Raw genomic sequence first — 14,237 nt, 5'->3', positions numbered from 1 at the left:
CAAACGTATCAAGATACTTGTGCCTGAAACAGTTAGTTTAAAAGATATTTTAACCTTAATTTCGTAACACTTGCCGTATGGAAGACAAGGAAAGTACATAAGTGCCTTAGTACTTTTGTACAGGGAATAAAAAGCTACATCCACTGGTGTAAAAAAATATATAGAGTTTTATTAAAAAACATATCGACCTTGAGGTCTCTTAAGAAAATGAACTTGAGAAAAAATTCTTTCTTAACTTTAGATTGAAATACTTCAACCTTGTCCTGACAAGTTCCTTCATAAATAAGGCAGATATTTAGGTGATCTCTCTAATGTCGAGAATTTTTAGTATAGATCTTAAGTATTATAAGCTTCTTAAGCATAAGAAAATAGAAATCCTTCGTAGAGTGTCAAAGGAGGCGGGAGCGTATAATGGAGTTAATTTAGTAAATAAGATATCGAAATATTTATTAAAGATAAATAGCTATATTTAGTGATATTTCTGCTGACTTCTCCTATTGTATTAAATAAAAAAGCGCCAAGCGATACCATGTTATGAAGATTAATTTAACAATCACACGTCGAATCGAATACATATTTCGTTATGAATCGATTTCAAAATGATCAATAAATATTTTATTATTTTTTTTTGCAAATGATGTAAATTATTAGAATGTCATAAATCCCTCTCTCACGTTCAACTTAAACGATTAACAATAAAGTGCATCAAAACTCGCAAACGTTTCTATAAAAAAAATTAACATAAATTCAGATCTAAAAAGGTATATACGAAGAATATTAGAATGAGAATTGAGCAACGTTAATGCTTCGCTAAAAATTGTGAAGCTCTAAGAAAAGCTAAAGAAATATGTATTTCATGATATAGTACTTCAGAGTGTGAAAATTTGCTCGAGTTCTTTAATTTTGAACGGTAATTATTAAAAAAAAAAAAAAGGAAGAAAAAACGCCACAGTTGGAAGACACTGACACAAAAAGATGATGCCAAAAAACGTCTCCCAAGTACGTTCACACTTGACCTACTTCAATTTTAATTTTTTTCTCTGTTCGAACGTTAGCTTGGGTCGCGCGCACTGTATCACAATATGAATAGAATCGGAAGGAAAAACAACAAAGCGTGTAATAAGAAACGAAACTGTATTTCATCTGGAGAGTGTGTAATATAATTATCAAACGTTCATCAAGTTCGCTAATAAACATTCTCATGGAGAATATCCGTTTGCTTATCACAAAGAAAAAAGAACAACGAAGTCTATAGAAGATCTTAAAAATGAAGAAGAAGTTATCAGAATTCGAATATTGATCGCAAAGCGTCGCTCTCCTGTGTTTTCTTTTTTCTAAAATTGTTTAATCATTGTTGATTAAAATTGAACAGTTCCAGACGAATATATGGTGTCGTTTTATATGTAGAAATATTCGTCGTTATTATTTTTACGCAGTTACATTTTTTACCCTCGTGAAACAGGAAGGAAAAACGCGTACTAAGAAGCGACATCCTTGAAGCTGTTTCGAGTTTTCCACTTTTCTGTTAACAAATTGACAAATTTGAAGGATTCATCGTTTGAAGGATACAACAACGCTTGGCGTCAGCAAAGAATCATCTTTAACGCTTGCTTGCCTCGTAAAACAACTCCTAACAAATTCATAAAATCCCTGCAGCGATCACAATCCGTATAAATATAACAAAGCATTGTTCAACAAACAAAGCATCGATCGTCTTGTGCTGTACATCACTTAGATCGCATACAATACGTAGAAAAATCTCTTCTCAAAAATTTCTCTTTTTCGTTTTCGAATAGAACTTATGACGGATCAATTAGCAGTTATTGTAGCTTTCGAATTTCTAGCTCGTCCATTTATGATTTGTTCTTACAATTAAGGACCGGAGTTGTTGCTGCCCATTGACCCATCGCAGAACGCTAATTAGTATCACTTACTCGTCTACGTGCAGAACGAGAATGAAAATAATCTATAAAGCAAAAATAATGAAAACAACAACGATCGTGGCTCTTCTACGCTTCTACAAAGAATAATAGCCATATTATACGTCTACTATAATAGATTAATAATATCTCACCATCGAAATCTTAGGGACGATTGTTTCTTATTCCTTCGTTTCCTCGAATTTGTTCTGAATTCTAGAATCCGTGCCGAATATACATTTCCGTTTTTAAAAAAAGATTTAACATCATACGAAATGTCCGGAGAAAAACATTCAACATTTCCTTGGAGCTTCTTTGTCTCCGATCACGACACATTTGTATTTTTATTCATTTTAATTTTCTTATTCTTAATTTCTCTTAATCTCATTAGCCTCATAGAGCAACGAATTCGTCGGATTCGAAAAAACGCCCAAGCTACCTCGAAATTCTTGGGAAACGCAATACGACTACCGGACTCTTAACTAAGACGACATCAACGCTATAACATCGACCATATATCAACCATACGTTAAGCAGAGGAAAGGGGATACGGATAAAGAGGAGAGGTGCAATAATGGCTGTCTGAAAAAGTCTTAGTAACGATGCAGAAGATTATGCGATCATCGAATAATCGACACGCGAGTTTCTTCTTATCAAGCTTCAAGGTTAATCGTGATGCTTCACCTAACTTCGAAAAGTCATTTCGTAAACGGATACAAAAATCGAACGGAGCCAAAGTGCTTTGCATGTGAAATAATTTAATATAGAGTAAACGATATGCCAATAATCACGGTTAGAATTTGTCGCGAATACTTGTTAACGAAAAGTCCTCTAGAAAGGTATATGCAAAGATGATGACAATGGTACTCGAAACTGTGCCTCGTAACGCTGCTTACTTCTCTAAAGCCAGTTTTTCCTTAAGTATTTCCTTATCGTCTATCTTTATATTTAAAACGGTGTACAATACATAACGCAATATGAGCTCGTACTTTACTCGTAAATGGCCAATATCGCGCGGCTATGTTATTTCACCATTTCTTGTTGCTCTAGTTAATAGACGGGAAACAAATATATTTCATTTTCTTGGAGAGAAAGAAAAAGGAAAGAAATATATAACACAATAATTGCTCAGTTTATCATTAATATGTTGATCATGGTGGATATGTTTAAAAATCTATAAGAGCAAACTGTAACTTTTTATGGCTGAGACACACATACGTTATATGTATATATATACCGTGTTGCTCCTTATGGCAATGTTTCCTTTTCCGTACAATAAGCAAGCTTTCGTGAGGAAAGCGCTAATAAACGCGGTAAACAACTTATAAAAACCAAAAACTGCAGCCTGTCTCACTAACCATTTCTTTTCTTTTTTCACAATTAAAACATACGCTTCTGCCGTTAACTAATACATAGTTTTTTATATACAGAATAAATTAACGCATACTTAATACTAAAAAAATGATTACATTGCGTCTCAGAGGACCAAGTCTGCCCTTCGAAACAGTCGCTACTTTTATTTTTCTTTTATCACTAAAGAACTTTCAAGATGCTTCCAATGCGATATGTTCGCTACTTCGTGTTTTTTAATGCTATGTTTCTCTTTCTTGTTTCTTTTTTGTTATTTCTTCTGCTTCTTCTTTTATCACTTCTTCTAAACGAGTGAGTGATTTAGGTACTTGAAACTTGTCTGAGAGCACCAGTTCTCGCGAAGATACCTGAGCGGTACATATTAGCACCAATTCGCATTAATTTCAATTAAATACATCACAGTGTGTAGTCGAATGAAATTGAGACAGGTTAATATCATTGTGCATACGGGAGCATCTTGGACACTAATCATTGCGGCGATAATTATTTACCGTATATACTCGCGTTATAGGCCGATTTTAAGAGAACCTTCTCAAAGACATTCGTTTATAATCGATATTAAATGGAACATATAAGTCGTAAAAACGAAAGTTTCATTATTTCACAAAACTTACAAATATGCATCTTATAAATATTTAACATGTAAACCTGACTTTTGTGAAAAAATTATAACTTCAGATGAATTATTCTATTAAATAAATTAAAAGATATCATTAAAAACTTTTCCATCTGAATCTGGATTACGAGTATATACGATATACATTGCTTCCACTTTTTTTCTTTAACTTCACAAATATTACACATACTGAAAACCTATCTGTACGCGCTTCGCTGACTGCTATATGTTGATCCATATATGTATGATGCACTAGTAATAATTAGACGTAAATGTAAATGAGATCGTATAAATACTGTAGCCCGAAGTGTAAATTACTCCAATTTTTTCGTTCTTATTTTCTTAATTTCTTGGAGAGAATTAGCAACTGTAATTTCAACAGACTGCGCTCATTTAAAACCGTTGAAATAGTAATTAATTGCAATTATCCTCTACTTTCATCTGGATTACGTTTGTATTCAATGATCGTATGACAAAAATTACGGTTACAGAATAGCGGTAGCGTTTAAATACCGCCACAAGATAGAAATACCAGCTAAAGCTATGTGTTCAGGTATGTTATTCGATGGAAGCCTATAAATACTTAATTCGAATACAAACTTCCTTTTAAAGCTGTAAACATTAAACCAGTTTACCTTTTTTTTTTTGATTTATCATCTTTCTGATCTTACTCGAGTTACAATTTGCACGTCCGTGTATCTATCAGACATTCGACTTTCTTCTTTCGTAAAATTGTATCTTTTGTAAAACAGACAATTTGTTCCATTGGCAGAAGAAGTCGGATCATCACACGCAAACATTTTATCTCGTTACACTCTCAGATCTAAACAATCGATCGAACGATAATTATTTAATTGTTTTTCTTGTCCTTCCCAGTCCCCATAGCCTCAAATGTGTTCGAGTGTTGTGTGGAGGAAGTGTTACTTGAGCCGTCAGAGCTATCAATTTTGTACTTCTTCGATATCTTCCTCCCTTCCAGATTAGCCTCTGAATTTTTACCAGCTGCCTTTTGTTCGGTCACTTTATGAGGCACAGATGTTTTTTCATTGCCTTGAAGTAGTTTCTGCACCGCAGCCAGTGACACTTTCTCGTTGTTTTGAGATGACTTCTGTGATACACCTTGCATGAAGCCTCTTTCGTTGGCTTGCGATAATATTTTCTGGGCGGAAGATTGCAAACTCTTTTCACTAGCTTGCAACAATATTTTTTGACACGAAGATTGCGAGCCTTTTTCACTATTTTGTGATGATGTCTTTTGAGATGAAGCTTGTGAACCTTTTTCAATGTTCTGAGATTGCTTGTGAAATGTGCTTTGCGAACTACGCGCTTGTACATTAGAACAATTATCTGATTGAGCGCCCTCCTCAATCTTATTAATAGATAAAACTTCTAAATTTTTTGTACACAAATTCTGCCTCTCTGTCTTTGATTCAACACGATCACTACGGTCACCAATATTCTCTGATTCTGTCAATTTACTCATAGACGTGTTATTTTTATCCATCTTATCTAAAGGTAGAACTTCCTTCGAGTAATCGTCAGCCTTTGAACCGGTTGGTGAATCCTTCTCTTCTGCTATTCTGGGCAGCTGTGTGCTGCCACAAGAATTAGATATACCTACGTTTCCCAAATTGATCGATATCCCATGAGATATTTTCGAATAATCCGACTTTGATTCCGTTGACACTTTCTTCTCCACTTTTGAGTCGTTTGACTCTTTGAAGCTATCACTGCACTCCTCGGGGGTTTCTGAATAGGATTGCGCTATAGTTGCACGTGGAGTTACTTTCACCACTGTGTTTGCCAACGGTGAGATCGATGTTTTGTTCTCCGCAGATCGAGGATGAAGTCTGTCTGGACTAAGCGCCCTTCTCAACAACGGGGAACCGGGCTCTGCTGACTTCGGTCGTCCATAACTTTTTTTCTGATTGTTCGGCGTTGATAAGCAGACACCTAAGTGTTTCAAACATATTTATATCGATCATCTTATGATCATCTTATATCCGTTTGTTTATAAATGCAACAGTTTAATTTAACTCTATGTATAATACTAACTTTTTCTATCACGATTTTATATATACGATTACTTAAAGTTAAAAATTGTTTGCTGACAATTCAAAGTCAAATCAAGTATTATTTCAAAGTTACTAGCTTCGTATGTCGATTTATATATTACCTGGGCTATAGGACTGCGTAGTATTCGAGCTACCAGGTTGATGTCCCGTAGGAAACGCTAGCGGACTAGGACTTCTAGTAGGACTGGCTGGAAGGGGCGATGGACTCGGAGTTCTCGCCAATGGAGACAATGGTATATGTCCCACAGATTTTCTACGATTCGGCGAATGAATGTTCTTTGCAGCTGTGTGTAATTTGTGCTTCAAACCGTGAAGCGTGCTCGGCCTCTGGTAATGAGACTGATTGGCGATAGTCGGTAGATTTGCAGCAGACGTAGTGGAGCCTGGAGACGAAGAGTTTGGACTGGAACAGGGACTTGAATTCCCCGTGGAGTGATAAGAATCCGAGTTAACGCGATTTGTTGGAGGTGACGGGCTGCAGACAGACTTTGTACAGGCTGCAAAGTATGGTGACGTTTCTTGAGAACGTGTGAATGACTGGAACGACCGACTAGGTGTTACCATTGACGGCGAACAGATTCCCGCAGCCATCTGCAAAAAAGGTCGTGTAACGTTTCTAGCCAATAGGTATGCTAGTATGTACTAGCCAGAAGATGAAATATCAAACTCTCTTCTTTCGAACACTCAAATATTTTTTGTGATCAGTGTACAGTGTAAAACTTTGACATTGTCACGGTCAATTAAAAAAAAAAACAGATATGTAAAAGCTGTGATTTAGCCACGGGATTGTATCGGGCAAATAAGTATCGATCAAAGAAACAGCAACTAAAATGAAGTTAGCAAGAAGTTCACGGAACGTTACGAAAAATCATACCATAAGTGGAGGTTTGCTGTCGCTGGATAGAATGGGTGCTGACAATGGACAACTGATAGTTAATGGCTGCAATAAAAAAAAGTAATACTTAACATAATAAAGTGTGTTGCATAGAAATTGCCGGTGCTTTAGTATTTATGCCGCGCGTAGTATAGTAGTAGCAGTAGTAGTTTCGTGTTAAAATAAAAAAGAAGATTGTACAGATATACTCGTACATTCACAATTTAAGGCGTTCTTCAAAATGTTCACAAGTGATCTGTACAAAAGCCACTAACACGTATCTTCAAATTAATTCGTTTAGATTAATAGAAAAAGAGGAAGATTAAAAGCAAAAAAGAAGTAAACTTTTTCTATACCTGTTGCATCTCTACACTAGCTCGTTTCGAACTAATTCGTTTAAAAAGGGACGTCTTTCGTTTCTTATCGGAATGATCACGTTTTAGTTTGCGCTGTTTATGCAGCGTTCTGCGTGCCATTTTGCTCTGAGTCAGATCTCTTCTCCTTCCGCCCGTCTTAATACTAGTATTTTCTAATGGTGTACTACGCAATGTTACGTGATCACCACCACTCAACATCAATTGAAGAACTTGTATATGATATAAACCCTGGACTGGCTCGCCATTTATATGCGTTATAAGATCTCCTGGTCTTAAACCAGCTTCAAAAGCTGGACTGGATTGATCTACAGCCTATTGAATATGGAATAAATTCAAATAAACTATACATACTGAAATTTGACTTTGTGTAACTATTTGTAACATACCATAACCAAATGATGCATAGTGTAAAAATCACTATCACCATAATAAACCCTGATAGTGTGCACAGTGAAGCCAAATCCACATGGCCCTCTTCGAATGATAATAGGAGGTTTTAGGCTAGTTACCAGTGGACTCAGTTCGCGACAAGGAGATGTATCTCTTGAAGAGGCAGTGGATGATCCACCAGGAGATTCGATTGGTTGAGTATTTAATGACGCATCATCTAAAAAGTGTGACTTCGTAACTAAAATTGAACATTAAAACGTAACACGAAATAATTTAATTCATAATAATATGTACAGGAGAAATCACTGGTTGGTATAACTAAGGACAATCCACTAGTGGATGCGGATTTAATTACAGACCGCGACTTTTGTTTCGCGGATGGAATAATTGATATGGCGTTGAATGATTCGAAAGAATCGGTACTAGAATTATGCTTGCTTTCCTCGGTTGTATCTCTGTTTGCAGCAAATAAATCCAACCTGAAATGAAATTTATTTGTTATAACTACACATATATAATTTTTTATCCATTATGCTTTGGAAATTGGATGGCTTATATGCATATTATTGAATTCAATGACAGTGGAGCTAATTTCGTGATAATGATTATAATGTTCGGCATGATGTATGTTTGAACGACTCACATGTGTTCATCATCAATGCATATACTGAACCTGGGCAGCTTATCACGAGAATGCACGTGTCGTTTTCTCTGGATCTGCGGACTGATATCCTCAGACTCCGTTTGCGAGGAATCGGGTGTACTCAAACTGATGCACGTCCCTTCTATGTGACTGTTTTTAATAACTGTTAGTTGGGACTCGCCACTGGTCACCGTGGCAGGACTCGTGAATGACGTGTTCGACTTGTCCGCCTTTGGAGGCGTTTCGATGTACGTGGTATTTCTAATGGACGAAGAAGATCGATTCTTTTCTGACGGAGTTGATTCTGCTAATTTGGATGGAGGAGTAGTTGAGCTATTAGATCCGAAAGACAATTGCGCGACTGTGCGTTCGAGCTCAGTACGGAATAATTGTTTCTTTGAGACATCCGACTCTGTTTGTTCAGGATTTATCTGCGGTGGACGGGTTTGAGATATTTTTCGTGATTGCGGAGAATACGAGGAGAACGATCCGAACAAAGGGGAGTCATCGGTGTCATCAGTATCGTCGCCTATATCGTGATTATATCTATCCATACGAGCTAAAATAGCACAGATTTGTTAATTTTCAATATTAATACGAGGATAGGAATTATATCGAATGTGTTATACGTACTATCAAAGTAGCTTGTATCTTCGTCATTGATTAATTGAGGTACGAATTCAGCCTTTTGTCTGAGTAAACTATTCCAATTTACTCCATAAAAATAAGGGTGCTCTTTTACTTCATGAGATCCACCAGTGCCTAAACGATCTCTAGGACTTTGTTGAAGCAACGCTGTTATAATATCTTTTGCTTCTGGCTGAACAGGCCAGTCATCCTCATCTGGCCAATCGATATCATCTAGGCGTAATTATTTTGTTTATATTATTAAGTACTTCTCAAATAACTTTTTTTATATCTTATATCAATATTTACCATTAACAGTATGAGCAAACAACTCTTCTGGAGTATCACCAAAAAATGGTACACAGCCAATTAGAAATTCGTACAATATAATGCCCATAGACCACCAATCAACAGGTTTACCATATCCCTGGCGTAATATAACTTCAGGGGCGATGTATTCAGGTGTGCCGAACACTTGTTTATCAGAAAATTGTCTCGTATCCCTATCTATGTATCCTTCGTAAAGATTTGTTGCCACTGAAAACGAAAAAAGAACTTTGTTCGACAATCATTAAGGTATATTTCACGAACATCGATCTTTTGTGTCACTTACAGGACATAAGACCCATTTTACTGAGACCAAAGTCAGTAAGCTTAATGTGACCAAGGGCAGTAATAAGTAAACTAAAAAAGAAGCAATATATGAAATAGTGAATGAATTAATAACATGCTTTTCTTACGTACTTGTCAGGTTTCAAATCTCGATGAACAATACCGTAACTGTGCAAATATTCAACAGCTAAAACGGTTTCTGCAAAATAAAATCTTGCCATATCCGGTGGCAATGGACCGATATTTTTTAAAAGATTCGCGCAATCTCCACCCTCTACATATTCCATTACTAAGCACAAGTGCTTCTGTAATCAAATGTTTGTTAACAGATATTTAAATTTTATATATGTAATTTTATATATATGTGTGTACTCACTTTTGTCTCGAAGCTGCAGTACATAGAAACTACAAATGGATTGTCTGTAAAGCTCATTATATCTCTCTCAGCAAAAACTTGTTCTACTTGATTTCTTAGCATCAAATTGTTTTTATTTATTTTCTTCATAGCAAATCTTTGTCGTGTAGTTTTCTCCTTAACCAAATACACTGCGCCGTATGCACCATTACTAATGAGTTTCAATACTTCATAATCGCCTTCACAAGGAACGCGGTGAGACTTTTCATCGTCTTTATTTGGACTTGAAGCGATTTGTAAATTACTATCGCTCGAACTTGCCGAATCTTCTAGTTTATTTAAATCTTCTTGCAGTTCTAAGATATAGTGACATAGTGAATATGCACAGAATTTAGATGAATAGAAGAAAGAGTTATACAAGAAATGTTACCTGATATTGGATCTCTATTAAGAGAAAGTTTGTTAATAATATACTGAGGTATATCGTTTTTTATTCCCGCGTTAATTTTTGCTTGACCTTCAGCCTGTTCGAGTAAATGATAAAACTCTTCTGGATCAAATTCTAAACATTCCAATAGACGAGCTGGACGTGATATTACTAATAGTAATTTTTTGATAAGCCCCGTTAATCTTGTTGCTGCATCAAGTGATTTATCTTTTGTCTATAAATAAAGACGTTTGTTCATTACTTATTTATTTTATCATGTAAATTTGTATACAATTACCTCCATCAACAAATGTTCCAAATTTTCACTCATTTCGTAAAAATATCTAGTTGTAATTAATTTTTCCTGAGATTTTTGTAAACAGTCCCTCGCCATTTCAATTACTTGATGATGCACAAACCGTAAAATCGGTAGTGAATCTTGGGTCATATTTGCCATTACCTCATATTCATCCAATTCCTTGTTTTCATTAATAAAATTAGTTAAACGTTCTTCCATTTGCTGTGTTGCCTAAACAAATAAAATTCTTAAGTGAAATCGTAAATATAGTATTATATCATCACGATATACATATACTTTCTATTAAAATGTACCTTTGGAAATCTTTCCTTATAAAGAGTATTCATCATAACAATTTCGCTGTCCAATACAGGAGATCGACTCGGACTGCTATAATTTAAACAAATACGTACAATTGAGAGAAAATGTAATGTCTGAAAAATAGAAATCATATCAACAGTATTTACCTTAAACTTCGTGACCGTGGTCTGTGTAACGGTGACCTACGACCTTCTTCATCGAGACTGAGAGATACACTGCCTGGAATACTAGAAATACTAGATCCTGGAAAACCTGGATGCGAAGAACACGGCGTGCCGGGTTTAGAAAAATGGCAAGAAAGCATACGTAATTCGTCCTTGGTGGGAACATTTGGAAGTTGGTGCAAGCGTTCTTGACTCGAGTACTGTGACTAATCGAGTATATTAGTTAATAGACTTCTTTAAGATTATTGTAGGTATCTTTAAACAAATTATCGAGATAATTAACTAACCGAAACATTACTGGAACCTGGTGTTGTACCATAACCACTAGATGGTAAGCTAGCAACTGACCATCGTCTGCCATCTCCAGTTCCTGTGGTACCTCCACCGATCCTTAAATATTATATGCATTTAAGTATGAAAAATTAACTTTACAATAGATGATATATGTTACTTAATAATGCTAACATATACAAGAAAAGCCAACCACTTGTTAACAAGAAATCTTACAGCCATATTCTCAGTTTTTTATGAAAGATTTCACAACCTAGTTTCTGCATCAGCATTTGTTTTCTTTACTATTAATAATGTATTAAAAATATAATGCTGACAATGACGACACCTACTTATATAGGTAAACAGATCAGATTTAAACAGACTAAAAGTAGTTATGAAATAGATACCTTTTAATTGGAGCAAAAGCAAAATGTGGACTGGATGACATCCTAGGACTCTCTAGAGGACTGCCTACAATCGGGACAAATGCTATATCAGGAAATAAGCAGTAAAAAAGAAATTAGTTCTCTATGATAATTGAATTGTAAAAATAATATAAAATACACGCTTCTAAGTAATTAACAAGTAATTTGTTTTTAAGGACATTTTTTTAAAGGTAAAAGTTAAAGTTTCTAAATCTAACTGCGTAGACTGCAAATTGCGTTACAATTTTTTAACCAAGGATATATGTATTTATGATGTATATATGTATGTAAATATACGTATTTAAAAATCTTGGGTAAGGGTATGCCAGAATGCTTATATAACATTTTCATAAAATACATAGCACTCATAAATAATTTGTACATAAAAAATATATAAAATATCATTGAAGAATCATTTGAATAATCAGAAACAAAGCATTAAAGAATAAAATTTTATATCACCTGACAATGGTGAATGACAACGTGGTAAAGTTGGAGATGTTGTTGCAATAAAAGATTTACGATGAGCTGCTTTAGCAGCACGCCGGGGAATGTTAAAATCACGCTAAAACAGACAATATGCATATTATATATTTGGCTTATGCGATAATTATTATTAGTCTGTGTATTTATATTTAACATTTAATAGTAAATATCACTAACCACGTGAACAGATAATGAAGGTGCAGACTTCCCAATTGCAGAATTCCTCATTCGAACCAGATTTGAGAGTTCTCCACTAACTGCAGAAATTAAATTAAATGTCAAGAACTATAAAGAAATAAATAGACAAATAAATGAAATATGATAAATCTTTATTAACCAGGTCGAACTGGAGCTTCCTTGCTCTCTACTTTTGGTGGAATTGGACGTTTTTGCACTTCTGCTTCAGTGCTGCAAGCAGATTCTTCGCTTTCAACTTGATCAAATACGAGTACTCTGGCAGAATTGCCATGAGAACGAAGACGGGGTCTGCTTGGTCTATTTCTGTTCTGGTCCATGTTTTTTTTCTATTTCTTTTACCCTCAATTATTTATGTTACCTAAAATTAAATCAGTCTTTTAGCAACTTTTCATCCTTTTTATTATTTTGGAAGAAACATTGACATTATTAAAGAATTAAAGAAGAAAATCGAAAAAGAAAATATGAATATAAAAGGTAAATATATACCTGATTCAATTCGTCTTATTCAGACGAAAGCAAAACAAAGCGATAGGTAAGTCCGATAAACAAAACTGTCGAAAAATTCACAATCCATTCTTTCTCGTGAAAGTTCGATCGACGTCAAGACTGACAGTTCAAAATCGGCCAAACGTACCAGTCGAGGAACCATTTGTGTGTCCGTACTTTTGATGGCTTAAAATGCCGTCTCGGACACAGTCCTTTCTTCTGTTGGTGTTGTTGCATGAAAATTCATAACATATAAGAAGACAGGAAATAAATTATGCTCTGGTCGACTGAAAAAGGAATCGTAGAGGCGGTTCGAAGAATCGAACGGGGAGACCTGTTTTAAATAAGATGTACCTGTAGATGAAGGACAGAGAAACGTTAATCCGATGGAAGGACAGAACCAGGAATACAGAAGATTCGGCGAGAGAAACAAGAGAAGAAAACACACAACACTAAGCACACATAATGGATACGAAGAGAGCAGAAAGACGATAAAAGGTGCACGATTTACCGGGCACAACGGGCATGTCCTCCGAGGACAAGCGGCCCGGGAGTGAGCAGGTGTCGTAGTCCCGAGTCTAGACTCGCATTTTTCTCCTCACCGTAGAAATTAATTACGAAACGCGGACCGACCATGGGTTCTGACTCATGATGGACGTATACACATGTACGTCCTCGCGCACACACATATATACATACACACATACATACACACTCTTGCGCCTGCATTTACACACGGACGCACGCGCAAATACCGGCGCATGAAAATGCGCACAAATACACGCATCCTTGGCCGCTAGCTGCACCGAGAATCAACACCGAACCCTTTATAGCAGACGTACGAGTACGTGCTTTCTGCTTCGCTTACTGTATCGGTATATTGTTCTTAGAAATTGCACCGTTTTCATATTCAATATTCAATGGAATTCCTTTCTAATTTGTATCTCCATAAATTTATCCCTGTCCGGTTTATTTTCAAGAACAATCAGTATATATGCATATATACGTCATACGCATTTAAGTCTCGTTTGTGAATTTTTCGTTTTATTTTCATAGTAATCTTCGCACGAGTTTCTTAAATATTTTTATTCTAACCGAACCGACTTGTTTTTGTTTTGTTCTTTTGAAATTGATAACTGAAAGAGGAGACTAATATGTACCTTAAAATAACGTTGGTCATTTGCATATATATTGTTTGAAAGTTGAACGTTATAAATAAACATAAACAATTATGCAATTTTCCAATTATTTGTGAAAAAACAATTTACTAGTTATCCCTAAAGAATGGCTTAAGATTGAA

General features: G+C 35.4%; 1 protein-coding gene across 8 annotated transcripts; it reads right to left on the bottom strand.

Moving 5' to 3' along the window:
- Positions 1-1,117: 1,117 nt before the first annotated feature.
- Positions 1,118-13,751, bottom strand: dop (microtubule-associated serine/threonine (MAST) protein kinase dop). Of its 8 annotated transcripts, XR_011173894.1 has the most exons (24): positions 13,292-13,751; positions 12,938-13,156; positions 12,591-12,809; positions 12,431-12,510; positions 12,230-12,332; positions 11,750-11,831; positions 11,357-11,459; positions 11,052-11,275; positions 10,899-10,974; positions 10,585-10,815; positions 10,290-10,521; positions 9,881-10,215; positions 9,637-9,809; positions 9,506-9,576; positions 9,202-9,429; positions 8,899-9,126; positions 8,266-8,824; positions 7,917-8,101; positions 7,619-7,839; positions 7,212-7,544; positions 6,856-6,921; positions 6,083-6,572; positions 2,075-5,859; positions 1,118-1,966 (listed from the first exon to the last, which is right to left on the bottom strand). XR_011173894.1 is itself a non-coding variant. In XM_069118858.1 (23 exons), the coding sequence occupies exons 3-23, from the start codon at positions 12,766-12,768 to the stop codon at positions 4,757-4,759; spliced, it is 5,301 nt and encodes a 1,766-aa protein (XP_068974959.1). In that variant the 5' UTR covers positions 12,769-12,809; positions 12,938-13,224; positions 13,292-13,751; the 3' UTR covers positions 1,118-4,756. The 8 variants fall into 8 exon arrangements, 7 of the variants coding, with proteins under 7 accessions (XP_068974959.1, XP_068974960.1, XP_068974958.1 ...); XM_069118858.1 differs by having other exon boundaries at positions 1,118-5,859; positions 12,938-13,224; XM_069118859.1 differs by having other exon boundaries at positions 1,118-5,859; positions 12,591-12,825.
- Between the last annotated feature and the right edge of the window lie 486 nt (positions 13,752-14,237).

This window comes from Bombus flavifrons, chromosome 8 (assembly GCF_040668555.2).
Source record: "Bombus flavifrons isolate JBK064 chromosome 8, iyBomFlav1_principal, whole genome shotgun sequence".
Classification (NCBI taxonomy): domain Eukaryota; kingdom Metazoa; phylum Arthropoda; class Insecta; order Hymenoptera; family Apidae; genus Bombus; species Bombus flavifrons.
The sequence above is the reverse complement of the archived record's forward strand: the minus strand, read 5'-3'. Positions and strand labels throughout refer to the sequence as shown.

What these genes read in the sequence shown, in the direction of transcription:
- dop (XM_069118858.1), bottom strand. Translation starts at nt 12,768, where the DNA reads ATGGACCAGAACAGAAATAGACCAAGCAGACCCCGTCTTCGTTCTCAT. An exon ending in CCACGGTCACGAAGTTTAAG is followed by an intron (nt 10,975 to 11,051) that starts GTAAATACTGTT and finishes TTTAAATTATAG; the next exon opens with CAGTCCGAGTCGATCTCCTG. An exon ending in TAATAGAGATCCAATATCAG is followed by an intron (nt 10,216 to 10,289) that starts GTAACATTTCTT and finishes ACTATATCTTAG; the next exon opens with AACTGCAAGAAGATTTAAAT.